Source organism: Vulpes vulpes, chromosome 13 (genome assembly GCF_048418805.1).
Source record: "Vulpes vulpes isolate BD-2025 chromosome 13, VulVul3, whole genome shotgun sequence".
Classification (NCBI taxonomy): domain Eukaryota; kingdom Metazoa; phylum Chordata; class Mammalia; order Carnivora; family Canidae; genus Vulpes; species Vulpes vulpes.
In genome coordinates this window covers 24,567,721-24,586,423 of record NC_132792.1, presented here as the reverse complement: position 1 = coordinate 24,586,423, position 18,703 = coordinate 24,567,721, and the positions used below count along the sequence as shown (strand labels likewise).

General features: G+C 34.3%; 1 protein-coding gene across 2 annotated transcripts in view; it reads right to left on the bottom strand.

Annotated features, from left to right (window-relative positions):
* CSMD3 (CUB and Sushi multiple domains 3) overlaps positions 1-18,703 on the bottom strand; it is a 1,174,336-nt gene that overhangs the window by 152,446 nt on the left and 1,003,187 nt on the right. For both annotated transcript variants that reach the window (XM_072734033.1, XM_072734032.1), the window contains one exon: positions 7,104-7,228. In XM_072734033.1, coding sequence (XP_072590134.1) covers positions 7,104-7,228 — 125 coding nt within the window. The remainder of the gene's footprint in view (positions 1-7,103; positions 7,229-18,703) is intronic.

Genomic DNA, 18,703 nt, shown 5'->3' with positions numbered 1-18,703 from the left:
ACATTCATGGGGCACCTAGCAGTGTTCACTATGGGTATAACATTGACAATGTCTGTCACCATCTCAGAGTGTTCTCTTTATTAAAGGCTTTGGGTAACGGGTGCCTGGGTGGCTCAGTTGGTTAAGCATCCAACTCTTCATTTTGGCTCAGGTCATGATCTCAGGGTCATGAAATGGAGCCTCACATGAATCCCAGTGTCCACTCAGCAGGAAATCTGTTTGTGCCTCTCTGCTCCCAACCCCTGTTTTCTTCTATATATCTAAAATAAAGAAAGAAATAAAATCTAAAAAAAAAAAAAAAAAAAAGAAGAAGATAAAGGCTTTGGGTTAATTCATGTCTTAGTGCCAAGAATTTCCATGCATGTTCTAAATAATTTGTTGACTTTTATGTTCTGGAGTGTTAGATTCTTGCCAGTTTAACTAGATTTATGCTGAATACATTTTTATTTTCCTTTATTTGCCTAAGCTTTGCTCAATTCCCTTTCATTACAAAAAAATATTAACATTATTATCCCCTATGCACATTTTTAATATGTCTCAATATGGATGATCAAAATTACACTTTATAACTGGTCTGGAATCAACTTCTAAAGATTATTTTTATGAATGGAGTCATAATAACTAAATTACTATGAAGGTCCCTAACGTTGATGAGGGAAATGCTGGATTCTCTCATGGACAATTCTCTCATGTCTATTAAATTTTATTTAAAGAAAGAGGCATGTGTTACTTTGTTGCACTTCACTTGGCACAGCTTGAGCTTTTGCAAGAACCTACAGGACCCCCACAACTGTGGATGTTATTTTTCTCAACAATATATTTTATTATTTTGGAGGAAGGAAAGGACTAACTTTATTTAAATGAATTTATGTTATTTAGATAAGTCTGTTATAAATGTAAGCACTGCACTCATTAACTAAATAATTATAACAATTACAGTCATTAAAAATTTCTTCTCCACAAAATAGACCATCATCATTCTTCCCTTCAAGTGAACGATGGTGCCACTTTTCCAGGGGTGAGTGCCACATGGCAACAGATACCCTGCCTGTGTGACAGGCATTAGGCCCAATGGCAATGTTCCAGGACAGGAAGAAGAATGGAATTAAAGCTGTATGATTGGAATTTTACCACCAGCTCCTTAAACAATGATCAATTCTGTCTTATATCTGAGTTTTCCTTTCCTACAATTCAGGGAAAGAAAAGATCACATTCAGCTGAGAAAAAAAAAAAGAAGAAGAAGAAGAAAGAAAAAGAAAAAAAATATAAGGATTCATGCAGGAATTGACATTTGAGATACGCTAAAAGTATTGAGAGGTTTTCCACTGAAAAATTATTGAGTTATAAAAATGTAGAGGGGACAAGCTAGGAGGTGGATTTAGTGAACCATCGATAATCCAATTTAGCCACAGTAAAAGATATTTACATAGTAAGAGGAAACATGCATGCAAAGTTAGGAAAAGTTAGAAAGAGTGAGTTTTGTGGATACATACAAGAGACTACAGAGTTAGGATGCCTGAATTTACAGGTTCCTGGCTCCCTCCACTCACTGGCATATAATCCTATAAGAGTTGTTAATCTTCCTATGCCTCCCATTACTCATATAAATCATTGTAATAAAGGTATCTAATTCATAGAATTGTAAAAATTAAATTAATTTTAGTTTAGAGTAGTACCCAGTGTGTATAAAGGATGTAATGTATCTTAGTTGAGACAGATTGGCCAAGAGATTATAAAGATGGAACACCACCACAATAAAATTATGTAATTGAGTAGTCCACTAAAGGTTTTGGAAGGAGTATAATCAGAGATACTTTAAGGACAGAACTGTGTTGGATGAAGAAAATGCAAGTAAAAAAACAAACAAACAAACAAACAAAAAAAACCCCAACAATTTCAGTGTCCACTGCAGTAGTCTGTGTGAGAAGCAATAAAAGATTGAAGCAGGGTGGTGGCAGGAATAAGTGATAGAAATAGGGACCACAATGTCTCATCTGTTACTACAGGGGAAGTTACTGGATTTTATGTTATCTGAATAAGGGAAGGAAGTAAGAGGAATGACTCAAGAGTAATTTATCTTTTTTTTTTTTCTGAGTTATGGAGATCAGAGGGGTGATAAGAACAAAAATGAAGACATCTGTTGGAAAACCTATTATCTTAATGAGAAGAAGAAATTTTGTTTAATTCTGGATATATACGTATAGCAGACTGAGTACCGACTTCCAAAAATATCAGATCTTCATCCCTGGAGCCTATACATATTGCCTTATATGGGGGGAAAAAGAAGGTATTTCATGTGCAATTAAACTGAGCATCCTGTGATAGGGAGATTATCCTGGATTATTCAAATGGGCTCTAAATACAATCATAAGAAAGATGTCAAAGGAGATTTGACACAGAAGACAAGAAGGCAATGTGACCACGCGGGCAAAAAATGGAGTTCTAGTCAGACACCAAGGAGTGCTGGCAGCCACCAGAAGTCAGAAGAAGCAAGGAAGGATCCTCCCCTAGTGCCTGGGCAGAAGGGAGAGTAGAGGGTCAACCCCGTCAGCAGCTCAGTTACATCTCAGTAAAACTGCTCTGTGACTTCTGGCCTCCAGGATTGTGAGAGAATAAATTTCTGCTATTTTAAGCTATCAAATGCATGGTGATTTGCAGCAGCCACAGAAAACTAACAGTGTTTGCCACTCAGAGACTGGGCAAATTGTGAATGTAGTTTGGTACAATAACCATGGAGGGTGTAGGAGACTCAAGTAAATGACCAAAGATCCTCTATGACAAAAAGCCAAATGAGAGTAAAAAATGTAAAAAGAAGCAGCTATTGATTCAGCGTTAGAATTTTGCATTAGATGCGGCTGTCCATCATGGAACAGGATAGCTTTATGAGGTAATGAATCTCTAGTCACTAAAACCAGATATTCCTCATTTAGACATTCACATCTCATTTTAATTTGCTTGTTAGATTACATTCACTCGTGATGATCATTCTACAAATTGACACAATTAAGTAATGAACATTGTTTTCCCATAGTTATTCACATAAAGATTGCTCTTTTGCTTGATAACTGTTACTATGGTCCTGTTAGAATTCTCCATCAATATACTTTGCTAAAATAGGCAAACAAATGAATACACCAGTCCCCACAAACTTCTCATGTAAAATTAATATAACAAATTATTCTATTTGTTGAAGCTATTTCTAACAATTGCTCAGTAATTCTATATTATTTGTAATTTTTTCAGCATTCTAAATGTTTTTTCTTTCCACCACTGGTTATTCCATTTCATCTCATATAGTATTTATTAGATATTTATATAATTCTTTAGTCACACATAGATTCATCCTAACTGAATAAAATGAAATAAGCATTACGTTAGACCTGATGTATTAGCCAGGTAGCTTTTAGGTAAAGCTAGTGAAATTTCATACTCCCTAATGAAATATAAATCACATATTATGTTTTTGTGTATGTCATATAATATTTTGTGATTTAGTGATATGTTTAAAATTACCATACATATAAGAGGTTAATTAGAAAAAAGAGAAAAAAATAGTGTTTGGCAGTCCTTTAGAGTATTTAAAATGAAAAATCCAGTATTTTTCACATTCCATAAGTCTGCATAAATGCCCTGTGAAGCTCCAGTTTTGTTTTCTAAGGGATGATCATTAAATAAAAGGCTTCCTCAGTGAAAGATTTGATAGTGTCATTGTTACTAAGTGTCCAGTTTTGAATAGTGTTTGGCTAGAACAAGTGATATACAATGTACTTTGTCTGCAGATGTCTTCTTAGCTCATCATGCTGTCTTAATTCCTTAAAATAGTCCAAATTCCACTGCTTAGGGAGGTATTCATTGGCTCATTCTAAAAATATTTACTGAGCGTATACTGGCAGCACTGTGTTAGCTGCCAGAGCAGACTTACTTAGTGCCCTCATGAGCCTACAGATAATTAAGTAAGTAGTAACAGTAAAATGTGATGGGTGTTATAATAAGGAAATTACAGGGACCTATGAGAACATACAGCATGGGACTTAACCTTTTCTCGAGTTCACGCAAAGTCTTCCACAGGAACTGTTTTAAGTTGAGACAGAAATGATGACTAAGAATAAGCCAAATAAAGGAGATCAAGGAGAGTGTCGCTTACAAAGGGAACAACATGCACAAAGGCCCAAAGGCAAAGGAGAGTTTTATATAGAACTAAAATAGTGTAAACAGAAGAGGTAAGAACTGAGGACAAAGCACAAAGGCGAAATCAACCTGTCAAGGAGTTAAGAATATAGGGGACAGTTGAAGAACTGTAAGCAGGAAAGTGATAGTATTAGGCTTTTAATTTTAGGTTACTCTCTTTGCCCTCTGACAAATAGATTGGAGGAGAACAAGAACCTGAGACAGGGAGGATGACCACCCAATCTTAAGTGGCAAAAATTTGGGTGGAGAGAAATAGACATCTTTGCAAGATTTATGAAAGACAGACCTGATATATTTCATTGTATAGAGTAAGAGAGGGGAAAAATAATCATCAAGATTTCTGTCTTGTGCAACTAAATGGATGAAGGGTTCATTCTGAAACAAAGAACACTGGAGAAGATCCGTAATAATGAGAAAAAAAATCATGAAGTCAATTTGGAACAGCGTGAATTGAATTTCCAGCAAGAAGCTTAGCTGAAATGCCCAGTGGGCAGTTGGATATATGGCATGCAGCTTAAGTGAAAGGTCTGGGTTAGATATTTAGGTTTAAGAACAATAATTTTATTCTGTTCTTCCTTTGGAAAAAAAAATGTTTTCTGATGATCTGTTATGATGCAGGTCCTGGGCATCATCAGCACAAAATGGTAGCCAAAGATGGCAGAGAGAATGGTATAAGGTAAAATGAACAAAAAACACAGAATCTCTCAATCACTGTATCTGATGTATTGAATAGGAAGAGGAGACCATGTTCCTAGATGTAGAAGCAAGATGTAAAAAAGAAACAAAACAAAATCTAAGAGAGTAATGGTATTGTGAAAACTAAGGAGGAAAAATACGTTTTAAGAATGACAGGAGAATGGGCAGAATTAGAATGTTGTCCTTAGGATAAGCAGTATGAGCAACACAATGCAGTTAATGACCTAGAGGTCCTCAGTGATTGCTACAGGTGGCTCATTTAAAGCACTGGATGCAAAAATCATATTGCAGGGCTCAAAAACAAAGAATGAGAATTAAAGGAGAAATGCTAGGGGTTTTGTGTTGTTGTTTTCTGTTTTTTACTATAAACTAAGACAGAAATGGAAAAGCTAATATTCATATAGAGCCTCTAGGATAACCTTCATAAACTCAGAACTATATGATTCAGCAAATGTTTAATGAAGTTCCTAAAGTTTTCCTCTGGTTGCAGATTTTCTATGCAAACTGGAACGTGGACAATTCTAAAATCCTTGTCTACCAGTGTTAAGATAGGATTGATTGGTTTTCTCTGAATTTTACAAGTTAGTCATAAAATGATATTCTAGCCAGAATAAAAGCATAGAACTATAGTCTTTTCATTTTTAATGTCCTTAAAACATTGTAAACATACATTTCATATTTTCTCATTGGTTTGTTGACCTATGTTATTCCTAATACCTGTCCAAGTGATTTTTTTTAATTTTCTGAAAAATTACACAGATAAATTCAAAAAGTTGATTTTTTTTTTTTTTTACTAAAAATTATACTCTCTAAATTCAGGGTTTTCTTTCTTTTCTTTTCTTTTCTTTTTAGATTTATTTATTTATTTATTTATTTATTTATTTATTTGACAGAGAGAATGTGTGTGAAAGAGCACAAGCAGGGGAGAATAGAAGGAGAGGGAGAAGCGGGCTCCTCACACAGGGGAGCCCAATGTGGGGCTTGATCCCAGGAACTGGATCATGAGCACAGCTGACACTAACTGGCTGAGCCACCCAAGCCCCCCTCTAATTTCAGTTTTATTTTTTTTTTAATTTTTATTTATTTATGATAGTCACAGAGAGAGAGAGAGAGAGAGAGGCAGAGACACAGGCGGAGGGAGAAGCAGGCTCCATGCACCGGGAGCCTGATGTGGGATTCGATCCCGGGTCTCCAGGATCGCGCCCTGGGCCAAAGGCAGGCGCCAAACCGCTGCGCCACCCAGGGATCCCTAATTTCAGTTTTAATGAGTGGTTTCTTGGCTACTTTTTCCAGAGCTGACAGATATATCTCAATTCCAAAGGAAAACCTTATGACTCAATTGAAGAAGTAACAAGTGATTTTTATGAAATATAAATTATATAATATTTTGTGAAGAATAATTACCTTCCAGAGAGTGTATTCTGACTCAGTAGTAAAATGCCATCAATTTATCCAGAAAAAAAAAAACAAAAATCTCCTTGTAAAATGGAGTAACTCATCAAATTTCTCCTCCCCCAAAGTGGTCACAGCTGCAATAATACGTCTGTAGACTAGCATCCCTGTTGCTTGCTATGAGATAACTGGTTTTGTTAATTAAATGAGGATAGTGGACATCAGAGGAAGCTGAGCCCTTGCTTAATCCAAGTACTTAATGTTAATTTGTTTGAGCCAAATCATAATAAATCTTTTGCTACTGGCCAGTATATGGCTGAGGAATGGATATTCTTGCAATTTTGGTCAATAGTATGAGAGGGAAAATCTACGGGAAGGATTTCTCAAGTTTTTTTTTTTTTAACCATTGTAAAGGTCCATAAGATAGAAACATTCCAGCTTGGCTTTTGACCATTGCTGTGTAAAGCTATTATGACTAGAGCTCTTGTAGCCATGAGAAAAGACTCAAGGACTAAGTCAATGTGGTAAAATGGCAGAGCGGAGAAATAGAGAATAACCTGGATCTGGAATCACACAACTAAATCTCTGAAATAAACAACCCTTATCCATGTAGTGCAGAGCAACACACGTTTCTCATTGCTTACGCTTTCTTGAATTGGTTGTCCGCTTTTTGCAGATAGAAAAATTAGTAAGTATCTTTCTATTGCATGCAATCATGTCAGTGAAGTGTACTGGCTAAACCTTTAGAAGTAACCTGCATCCAGTCATTTCTGAAAGGATTAACTTCAAACATACAATGAAAAGGAGAGAAATTTAAATTCCCTTACTTGAATGCCAGCTCCCTCTGGCACTGTGATCTTCCATACACAATTCAGATTGTTGTCATAAGGCTCAGGGTATCCAGGAGACAAAATAGTCCCTTTGCGCTTAGTTAAAATTCCACCACAGGGCACTAAAAGTAAAACAATTCAAGAGAGGAAGTCAATTCTAATGCAAAGGATTAAAATAAGAGAAAAGGTCAGAGATAACATCTTCGACAGATACTAGAATTGCAAACACCACCAAATCTTACGATTTTTTAAAACTGCTAAGAACAATGAAAATTACATCTTCCTTCCTAAAAACTTTTAAAAATAATTAGACAACACGAATGGATAACCTTACGATGGCATATCTAAAATCATACTACAATTAACTCAATGACAGCCTATCATCTCTAGTATACTACTTAAAAAAGTGCATTGGCACATTTGCATTAAAATCGCTCTTATCTAGAAATAGAAAATTTTGAAGAATCATCTTACTTTTTTCTTTATGCATCCTTTATGCATCTTTTCAGGAGTAAGGAAGATGATAATAACACTTACACTGAGCCTATTATTTGCCTGGGACTCTTCTAAGTGATTTACAGATTTCTAATTCATTAAAGCCTCTCAATAATCCAATGAGATAAAAATAAATATTCTCATTTTTATAGGAAAGAAAGTCACTGAGCAATTAACTAACTTGCCCAAGATCACAGAGCTAGTAAGAGATGGAAAATGAAATTTAAATACTGATAGTTTGGCTCCAGAGTCCATGTCCTCCCGTGGAAGAAAAAGACTTGATATGGTGCTGGTCTGGTCATTGCAAGTTACAGTATGACAAGAAACAGTAAGTGTGTAGACCTGCTCTGAAGTCAATGAAGGCCTCTATCACTTTTTAAAGGTACTAATTTTATTTTATTTTATTTTTTTTAATTTTTATTTATTTATGATAGTCACAGAGAGAGAGAGAGAGAGGCAGAGGCACAGGCAGAGGGAGAAGCAGGCTCCATGCACCGGGAGCCTGATGTGGGATTCGATCCCGGGTCTCCAGGATCGCGCCCTGGGCCAAAGGCAGGCGCCAAACCGCTGCGCCACCCAGGGATCCCAAAGGTACTAATTTTAAAGTAAAATTCTCATACCACTGGTACCATCAGCTTGGTTCTGGACATGACCTAACTTTAAATTTTAAATACTGTGTAATATTGGATATATTGGATATTCTTGTTCAGTCTACTCAACTAATATACTCTCTTAGTGCTGAAACTCAGATACCTCATATGTGAAATGATGATGCAGTTGTTTAAAAAGGGCTTTTGTGAAAAATGTGTAGATAGGATAACGTACATAAAGAAGCTAGCAACTACTTGGCACACAGTGAGAGGTCAGTGAATTGTATTTCATTTTGATATTTCCTTTTACAACTATTATTATTGTAGATACCACTGGCACTCTGATCCTTGGGCATTTGTTGTAGCCTGGTTATAATAGTGAGATATCAGGATATATCTTTTATAATAATCATTTTTTAAAAGTTAATAATATAGTTTTCTCCTACCTCCACAGCCTAATGCAAAAACCTAGGGCAATTGCTCGAAAGAGTGCTACAAACTTTTTTAACAGTGTGAAAATGTATCTTTAAAGAAAATCGTTTTGTTGTAATTTCCTATAAATTTGTAATTTCCTACAAATTTATATCCATGCTAACTTGGTCGGAAAAAATTTAGCTCCTTTAAAAAGAAAACCAACAGTTTTGGATGACTTGAGAATTAACATGCCAAGCATGGAAAAAGAATTCTATAATGGAGATTCACCCAGAAAACAGATGAAAAATAAGTGATTGATGAAATGTTGATTTTGAGTTGAAAGAAAATACAGATGTTCTTCCACTCCATTGTCACTATCATACCTCAGCCTCATTTTTTTCCCCCCTAGGTTACTTCATTAATCATATCAGTGGACCTCATTATGGTGGGTGAGTTATCCATGTAATATGTCTCCTTATTATTTTTAAAATGACCTTTTAAAATTAAAATTTGATCATGTTATTTCAATCCTGAAAATCCTTCAAAAATTGCCTCACTTCTACAGATAAGTACAGTTGACTTTATTGGTTTCTAACTACACTTCCAGGCTTATATGTACCCATGATTTCCCAATACATCATCATCACAATCCCTTATCCCTGTTCAGTCTACTCAGCTAATATACTCTCTTAGTGCTGTGACTTGGCATGTCCTTCTCCCACATAGCCAACACTACCATCCATGGTCATTCAATGTTGATATTACTTCTTTGGCTTTTTGCTGACTCCCTTATCTGTTAGATGTCCCATAGTTTTCCACAGCACCAAGTTCTTTCTTATACAGCTCCATCATAGTATAGCTCATATTATATTTTCACATTCTTTCTATATCTTAATTCTAAGAGACTGAAGACTGAGGAGATGAAGCAATCCACTTTTTGTCTGGAACTCTGCTCACTGTGGTGCTAAGATTCTAACTTACCTTCTTTTTTTTTCTTCCTAAGGTTTCCTTCCCTGCTGCTACAGTGGCAAACCTCCTCTTCCTCCATTCATTTCATAAGGCTTTTGTCTCCACTCCTTCAAAGTGACTATGCCAAAGTCACCAGAATATTCTTGTTGCAATGTGATATTCAATTCTTAATTTGCATTTTACTCAATCTATGAGTAATTATTTCTTCCTATTGATCACTTCATCTAACTGGAGTCTTTCTTTGCCTGGCCATTGGGATAGCACACTAACCTGCTTTTTTCTATACCACTGGCTATACTCAACAATCTTTTCTTTCTTTCTTCTTTCTTTCTTTCTTTTTCTTTCTTTTTTCTTTCTTTCTTTTTTCTTCTTTCTTTCTTCTTTCTTTCTTTCTTTCTTTCTTTCTTTCTTTCTTTCTTTCTTCTCACTCTCCTCCTCTGATCCTTTAAATGTTGTAACACTCTCTGACCTAAGCCACCTTTTCTTTTCTTTCCAAATATCACCCCTCAATAATGGCATCTATTTCCATGTCATCTATATGACTACTAAATGTTTATCTTAAATTCTGACCTTTGCTCAGAATCCTGAAATAATCTGCCTAATTAGTATGTCTAAAACAATACTTTTGAAATTTTCCTCTAGCTATACCATTCTTCATCTCAGGAAATGTCACCACATTCACCTAGCTCTCAGCCAAAAATCTAAGACTCATTCATCTAAATTTCTCTTTCTTATATTCAAATTCACATTTATTTATTTATTTGAAGATTTTATTTATTTACTCATTAGAGACACAGAGAGAGACAGAGGCAGAGACAGAGGCAGAGTGAAAAGCAGGGGAGCCCGATGCGGACTCAATCCCAGGACCCCTGGATTACACCCTGAACCCAAGGCAGACACTCAGCCACTGAGTCATCCAGGCGTCCCTCAGATTCACATTTACATCTATACTCAACCTATCAGTAAACTTTCTCAGTAATATTTAAAAAATATATTCCAAAGCTTATCAGTTCTCATCAGTTCTATCAAAATTACTATTACCGTTCCTCTTCACTACTGCAATCCCCTTGTATTCTGTCTTTTTGATTCTATTCCACTCTTCTTTACCCTGGCCACAGTGATTTTTTAGAACTAAAACCACATCATTCTCTAGCTCAATAAATTCCCTCATTCCTTAGAGAAAAGTCAAACTCCCCACAGCCTTTGAGGCTCCATAAATTCCCTCATTCCTTAGAGAAAAGTCAAACTCCCCACAGCCTTTGAGGCTCCATATGACTTGGCCTCTGCTCTGCCTCCCAAACTCTTCAATCATGTTTGCCATCATTCACTCTGTTCCAGACACCTGGGATTCTTGCTGTGGCTTGAATGTGTCAAGATCTGTCTCTGCCTCACATCTATATGCTTATTTACTTCCAACACATTTATAACGCTCCTCCGTTTGTCTTATTTGGATATAAGACAGCAGCATGCCCTGGATGTCTTCTTCTGACCTCCAGTCCCTTCTTTACTTTTCCCCACAGTACTCAATCACTATCTGAAGTAAGAGAACACATTATTGATGTGTTGCTCAATCTCCCTCTACTCATATAGAGTATGTAAACTCAATAAGGGCAGGGATCTTATCTTCTTATTCAAAGCTAGAATAGAGACTGACACTTAGTAAGCACTCACTAAATGTTGAATAAACTGTTGATAGCCTGCTTGTATATCTGTGGTATACAGGTATGTTGTGGTTACAAGTCCCTCTTTATCATTCCTGCATTATTCCTTTCTCTTAGTATTTTCCTAAAGAAGCCACATATAACAATATAAATTTTCATATTATAGTATACTTTAAAAGTATCCCCAGATATGCATTACTATATAAATGATATTTTATAAAGTTTCAATTCCCATGTTTATTACTTAATCTAACATTTGTTTCCTATTTTAAAAGATATATTTCCCTACTGATTAATACTACACTATGTAACATATGGATTAAGAGAACAGGCTTTAGACAAACAACCTGGGTTCAAATTCTAATTCTGTTTTTATCTCTAAACCACAGAGGTTTTACAGCCTGGTGTTAGTATCAACATTAAAAAAGAAAATGCTTAATATTGGTTCTTACAAATGTTAATTGCTCTTTATCATTATTTTGAATAACCTCTTCATGGATGAATGGTTGGATGAATAAATGAATCAATGAATGAGGTTTCAGCTCCTGTATTTATTTCTTCATCAATTTCTCTCCTGCTCTAAGAAACAGTGATATAAACAGGTTGCCACGGAGCTAATCCAAGTAAAAGTAGTTCTTTCTGGGTCTCTAAAGGTCTTGCCTGTTGGGTGGAGGGGGGAGAACCAGATAAAGGTGATGGGATAAGCAGCTAATTAAAGACTTTTTGCCTAAGGGCAGTAAATGGCAGGTTCAGGAGCTTTTCAAAAGAGACCTCCCACTAACAAAAGTACTTATGCCTAAGGCCTAAGGCCGTATATTGTCAGAGCTATTAGTGGCTGCAGGGGGTTATTTGAATCACGTAGTCAGAGGGAGGAGAGGTTGGAGTTTTATAAGACTGGAAATTTTAAGAAATCTGAAGTGTAACAAGGTCAAATTTGGAAGATAAAAACTCAGTCTTCAGCATATTTTTCAGTTTTGTATTTATTTCAAACCCAATGCTCTTATCAAACTATCACTGTACTATAATTTACCTAAGAATGGCTTGATAAAACAGATTTGTGCAAGATTACTAAATATTATTTACATACTGGTCATTTAAACCTGTGGATCCCCTACCTTAGTATTTAACTATTTTAACTATACGTACAACTCACATATCATGACAAAGGGGGCTGTTTTCCACCCAACAGTTTATTTTCAGTCTGTCAGGTTTTGCAAAATTATAGAACATTTTATTGTTTACTACTAGAACACAAAAAAATGAAGTGTTGGTAACAGTAGAAGAACCATAAAACTAAAATAATATAGTGGATATGGAAATCATTAGGAATGTGGAAAGCTGCCTTCTTTGGTTTCAAATGATGCTAACTTGGCTTAAACTTTTAATTGAGCATTTACTGAGCAGTAAAGGTAGATAAAATACAATCATAAAATCCAGGAAATAGGGATCCCTGGGTGGCGCAGCGGTTTGGCGCCTGCCTTTGGCCCAGGGCGCGATCCTGGAGACCCTGGATCGAATCCCACGTCAGGCTCGCGGTGCATGGAGCCTGCTTCTCCCTCTGCCTGTGTCTCTGCCTCTCTCTCTCTCTCTCTCTGTATGACTATCATAAATAAATAATAAAATAAAATAAAATAAAATAAAAAAATAAAAAAGTAAAATCCAGGAAATAGATTGTCAAAGATTATATCTAAACTGTAAAGTATAAATAGAGAATCTATTTTCTCTCAGAATAAAACTACCCACATTATATGTAAACTGTGCTTTACCTATGTCTCTTTCCTACAGAAATAGTCTCAGAAGAGTTCCAAACTTCTGACTTTCAAGGGTCTAAGCAAGCAAAGTGAGCAACAACATCACCACCTAGTGAAAGCCTGAGATTGAAAATGCACGGGCTCTGGATTTGGGAAATTGCCCAGTTGTTTGACCTCTACAAGAATTCAAGAAATAATCACAGCTAATTGTTAAAATCCATTCATTGAGCAAACCTTTACTGAATACCTATTATACACCAGGTCCTCTTTTGGTGGAATATAAAAACAATATAGTGTCTTGGCAAAGGAGGATGAGGACGATTAAGAAACTAAAAACAAAACAAAACCCCAAACTATATGTAATATAGTGGCTGGTTGTCATTAAATAAAAGCAGGATAAAAGTATAAAACAAATGGAGGATGGGTGGTAGAAAATTATTTTACATAGGATGTTCAAGGAATATTATTATCAGGTTGAATAAAGTGGTATAGTAAGCCTAAAAGATCTTTGGGAATGTTTGTTTCAAGCAGAAAAAATAGAAAGTTCAAGGGTCTTGAAGCAGTTAATATTTTATCTATGAACAAATGTTGAAAATGAACTAAAAATTAAAGATAATGCTTTGGGGCACCCGGGAGGCTTAGTATGTTAAATGTCTAACTCTTCATTTTGGCTCAGGTCATGATCTCAGGGTCCTGAGATCAAGTCCTGTGTAGAGCTCTGTGCTCAGCCAGAGTTTGCATGTCCCTCTCCCACTGCTCCTTCTTCATCCTCACCACACCCCACTATCTCTCAAATAAATAAATAATATTTTTAAAAATTAAATTAAATTAAAGATAATGCTTTGATATTAAGTTAACTATATATATCAAACCTTTTCCTTTTCCTTTTTTGAATATTTTATGACACAATTATTTTATAAAATACTTTAAGGCACAATTATTTCTATGAAATATTTAATAATAGAAATAAAAAATATTTAACAATAGAAATACAAATATATTTTTATTTATGTAGAGATTAGCAGTTGGACCAAACGGTAGAACCTAAACTGAGTCATCATCTGAGTGTCATTTAGAATCATCACCTTTCTATTTTTGGTCTCACATAGATAACATAGATACTATAGGTCCTTCTGTAGTACACTCAATTTTCTGGATAACACCTATTCTACAGGGTGTACATTATTTCTGAAATGGTATAAAAGAAATATGTCCATTTCATGTGAACTTGGGAGAAAACAAGTTGTCTTATTCAATTTTCTATATCTAGGTATACATTTTCAAACCAGTGCAAAAACAGACAATAGTCTGTTCTATGTTCAACTTACCTATATACAGTAACAGAGAGACTGTAATGGTTCCTGACCCCTTCATCTTTTGCCTTAAAGTAGAAAGGAGGCTGAATCCAGCTGAGTTAAGGAGAGTACACTAACATTTATTCTTGAAGTTGAATGTCAGCCATGAACTAGGGTCTGATTTGAAAGGCTTGAATTGACTTTAGTGCCTCATAGGAACTCTTGTCCTTGCTGAAATGACCATAGTTGAATAGCATCACTGTCCTCTATTTACATGGATTTTTATTTCTGATGGCAAAAACACTGGGTTTAACCAAGTGATTGATACATGTGACATATATGAAAAAGCTCTGTAATACTCCTGAAACTAATATTATACTATATGTTAACTAACTGGAATTTAAATTAAAAAAATAAAACAAAAAATAAGCTAACAACTTCGTTAATTAAGATACAAAAAATTTTTTGTAATAATATAGAGAGTAGGGATTTTCTTCTGTTTTAAATAAAAATGATTTATGTTTAGGAATCAGGATTCTTCCTATCCTACAATATACTCTTCTCCTTCTTTCATTTCCCTTTCTTATTCCTAAAATGTTCTTTAATTTTTCTTGTTTTAGTACCTTTTTAATGTCTTTTTATCTCTTTGTTCTAACCCTATCTCATTTTCATACTTTCATGGACAAAATTAATATCTTTGGATAATGAAGTTTTTTAAAGTTTCAAGAGAAGAAAAAAAGTCTTAATGCAAATCTTTGTTAAATATATATGCTCTCAAAGCCAATTGCAGGGATCCCTGGGTGGCGCAGCAGTTTGGCGCCTGCCTTTGGCCCAGGGCGCAAACCTGGAGACCCGGGTTGGAGTCCCACGTCGGGCTCCCGGTGCATGGGGCCTGCTTCTCCCTCTGCCTGTGTCTCTGCCTCTCTCTCTCTCTCTCTGTGACTATCATAAATAAATTTAAAAAAAAAAAAAGCCAATTGCAGCTGTTATAATTACTGTTTTTTTAAATTTATTTATTGTATTTTTTTGAGAGAGAGAGAGCACACAACAGAGGGAGAGAGGAAATCTTAAGCAGGCTGCAGAGCCAGCATGGAACCCGACGTTGGATCTCACGACCTGAGCCAAAAATCAAATCAGATGCTTAACCAACTGAGCCACCCAGGTGCCCCATCGCTGTTTAAATTTTAACTGTATTATTTTATACTTTTGCAAACAATGAGAACAAACCAATTCATGAACATATGCTTATTGTTTTAAGACAGCTCCTTTCAACTTTTTGTCCTTACGTTTATCAACTAATGAAAAGGAATTTCAGTCCTCCAAAATAGCATATTTTAATAAATAATTGCTCTTATTCTCAAGAAAATGATTCTCAAGAAATCATTATATTTCTTCCACTGTCTTTCTTAAAAGTTTTAAGTGCAAAAAAGTATTATATTCAAAGGGCCACACATTATAATAATTCTAAATTATTAGAATTGGAAAACATGATAGGAGTCCATATTTTTAGCCTTTTTAAAATGCAAAAAATCTTCTGTTGAAGATACTTTTCACGTTTATTAACTTTAAAGTATTACTAAAACAACATATCAACAACTGAGAATCAGTAATATCAAGCTTTCTGTCGGCACTGAATAATTCTATATTCTAGATCTAATACTTTTAGAATTAAAGTCTCCTCTCCTGATTCTTTGATGGAAGATTTGGCAACAACAAAAACAATTTAATTATTGACTACCTACAGGGCTCCAAGAACTATGCCAAATAATGTAATAGTCACAATAAACCAATGGGAGAAATTCTTTTATTTTCCTGCTTTAACAATATGGCAATTAAGAATCAGCAATTGTGTAAATTTTCCAGGATCATGTAGTAACTCACTACATCCCAGTATAAGGTCAAAGTACAAGACTATTGCCCAAGACAACCTTTACGCTGAGAACCTCCGATTCCCAGCTATGGGGATTTTACTCAGTTTTATATGATTCCTTACAACTTTCCTCCTTTATTTAGTATATTAACATGATAAATATACAAATAGAACCTTTAAGGGGTAATTTATAGATTTATACTAAATTTCTTTGCATATATAGGTTCTCTTAGCATGCACACTAGAGCAATAAATGAATTTTTTCAATGATATTTAAAGATTAATGAGCTAGTTTATGAGCTTTCAGATGTCACTATATTCTATTTTTATAATAAATTATTATCTTCAAGGAATTTTCATCATGTATATGAAACTAAATTAAGATAGTTACTTACCTAGTTACCTTCTATCATATGGTATTGATATTTTCTCTCAATATCTACATATAAACTAAAAGTGACATAAATTATGTAAATAATTACGAGGAAAAGTGAGACAGAAATAACGACTGATTCCTGATATTTAGAGAAATATTAAAAAAATCCATTGTGAGGCTGAAGAGATTTATTATCATGTGTCTGTCTTCAATTATTAAGCTGATTTAAAGCAATGTAATTTCCAATTTATGCATATTGCATGACTAATTTTGGCATAGACATATAAGAACATTTCTCTCAGCTCATGGTCCTTTAGCTTAGGATAATTTATTTATTATTGTTTTATAAGAGTATGAAGTCAACATATATTGTGCTCAAAAGAAGAAACATTATCTGCTTTGTCTTTATGAGAGTATGAAAGCACAGAAAGGGGAATATCTGTTAGTTCCATTAACCCTAGTTCTATGCTAGGTAAAAAAAATACAAGGAACATTAACTCCAAATGATTTGTTTTCCTATACTTTTTAACTGTCAAAAATGTATTTCAATAGGGTATATCTGTTTTGGGGCTGGTGATATCAAGTTCCTAGAAGGACCAAGTGACCATCCATCCTCTCTTTATGTTTATAATAGACTTAGTTTATACCATCTTCCCAGCAAAATTATCAATAATGTCCTTTTTTGGGTGGTAAAATATATTAAACTTAGAGCAGATATAACCTATATAAATTGCATGCTCTATAAGTGCATATTAAACAGACTTTATCTTTACTCCTTACTCAGTAGTAATTAATATAATGATTCACAATTTTAAAATACAATTTATTTTAATGAACTATGAACTAACAGTATGTTATATCTGTGTTAAAATATGGTAAAATATGTTTTTAAAAGTTAAAAATAAAACATACACATAATTTCTTTTCAGATATGACAAGATGTGTTATTTAAAATACATTTTAAAAAATAAAATATATTTTATATATTTATAAGTGTATATATTGCATGTATGCATATACACAATCATGTCCCATTCTATTAAAAATTGGAATTAAGATTATTAAAAACAAAATTTGCTTATCTCTTTTCTAAAAAATTCTTATTTTCTAAATCACCTACTAAAAAAATTTTAATGAATTCAACTCATAAGAGCTATTTCTTATCCTGAGATTAAGTTTTAGCATTCTTCTTTTAATATAATACTATATAATCAGGGGCATCTGTGTGGCTCAGTTGGTTAAGCATCAGACCCTTAATTTTGGCTCCAGTCATAATCTCGGTATCCTGAGATGGAACTCCGCCTTAGGCTCCCTGCTCAGTGGAAGTCTGCTTGAGATTCCCTCCATCTCCCTCTGCCTTTCACCCACCCACCCCACACATACTCTCTCTCAAATAAATACATAAATCTTTTTTAAAATAATATAATACCATGTAATCAAAGAAAATAATTTCCAGGTATGCCCTTGGGATAGAGAAGAGATAAACTTCCTAATCTACCTTTTCCAAATCTATGGAATTCTACAAGAAACAAAGTCATTGTAATGATCCTGAAATATATAAAATTCAAATTTTTTATGGCTTAGTAAATGTTTTAATCTGTTTCATATAATTTACCAGGGTTAAGAGCCCATAACATTAGAAACTGTATATTCTATTTACCACTTTAAATTGGATACAGTCTTGAAAAAATAAATTTTTAAACAATTAGATTTCTGGCTAACCCTTTATACTCTACTCATTCAAAGTGTTACCACTTAGACGTGTGAGAGACTGAAAAAATCCCTTATTTTGTATTTTTTACACGTATCTACAACTAACAGAAAAAAGAAAAAAAAACAGATTTATTTTCTAATGCATATTTTGTAATTCTTTTGATGCCAAAGTAGAATATGTTCAAAAAAATCCCTTCTGAGATCTTTAAACAATACATAAACTCTTTACATATTGGCATAGGAATCTCTGCATAAAACTGTAGAGATATTTATATCAATAATCCCATACTAATAGCATTCAATTTTTGTTTTATTGTCAACATGTACCTATACCTTAATACATCTAAATCAATAAATGAAGAAACTATCCAGCTAAGTCAACACAAAATATTTTTCATTGATCACATTACATCTGAGCTGCATCAAATATCCACATTTGCTTGCATATTTAGGTACATCTTAA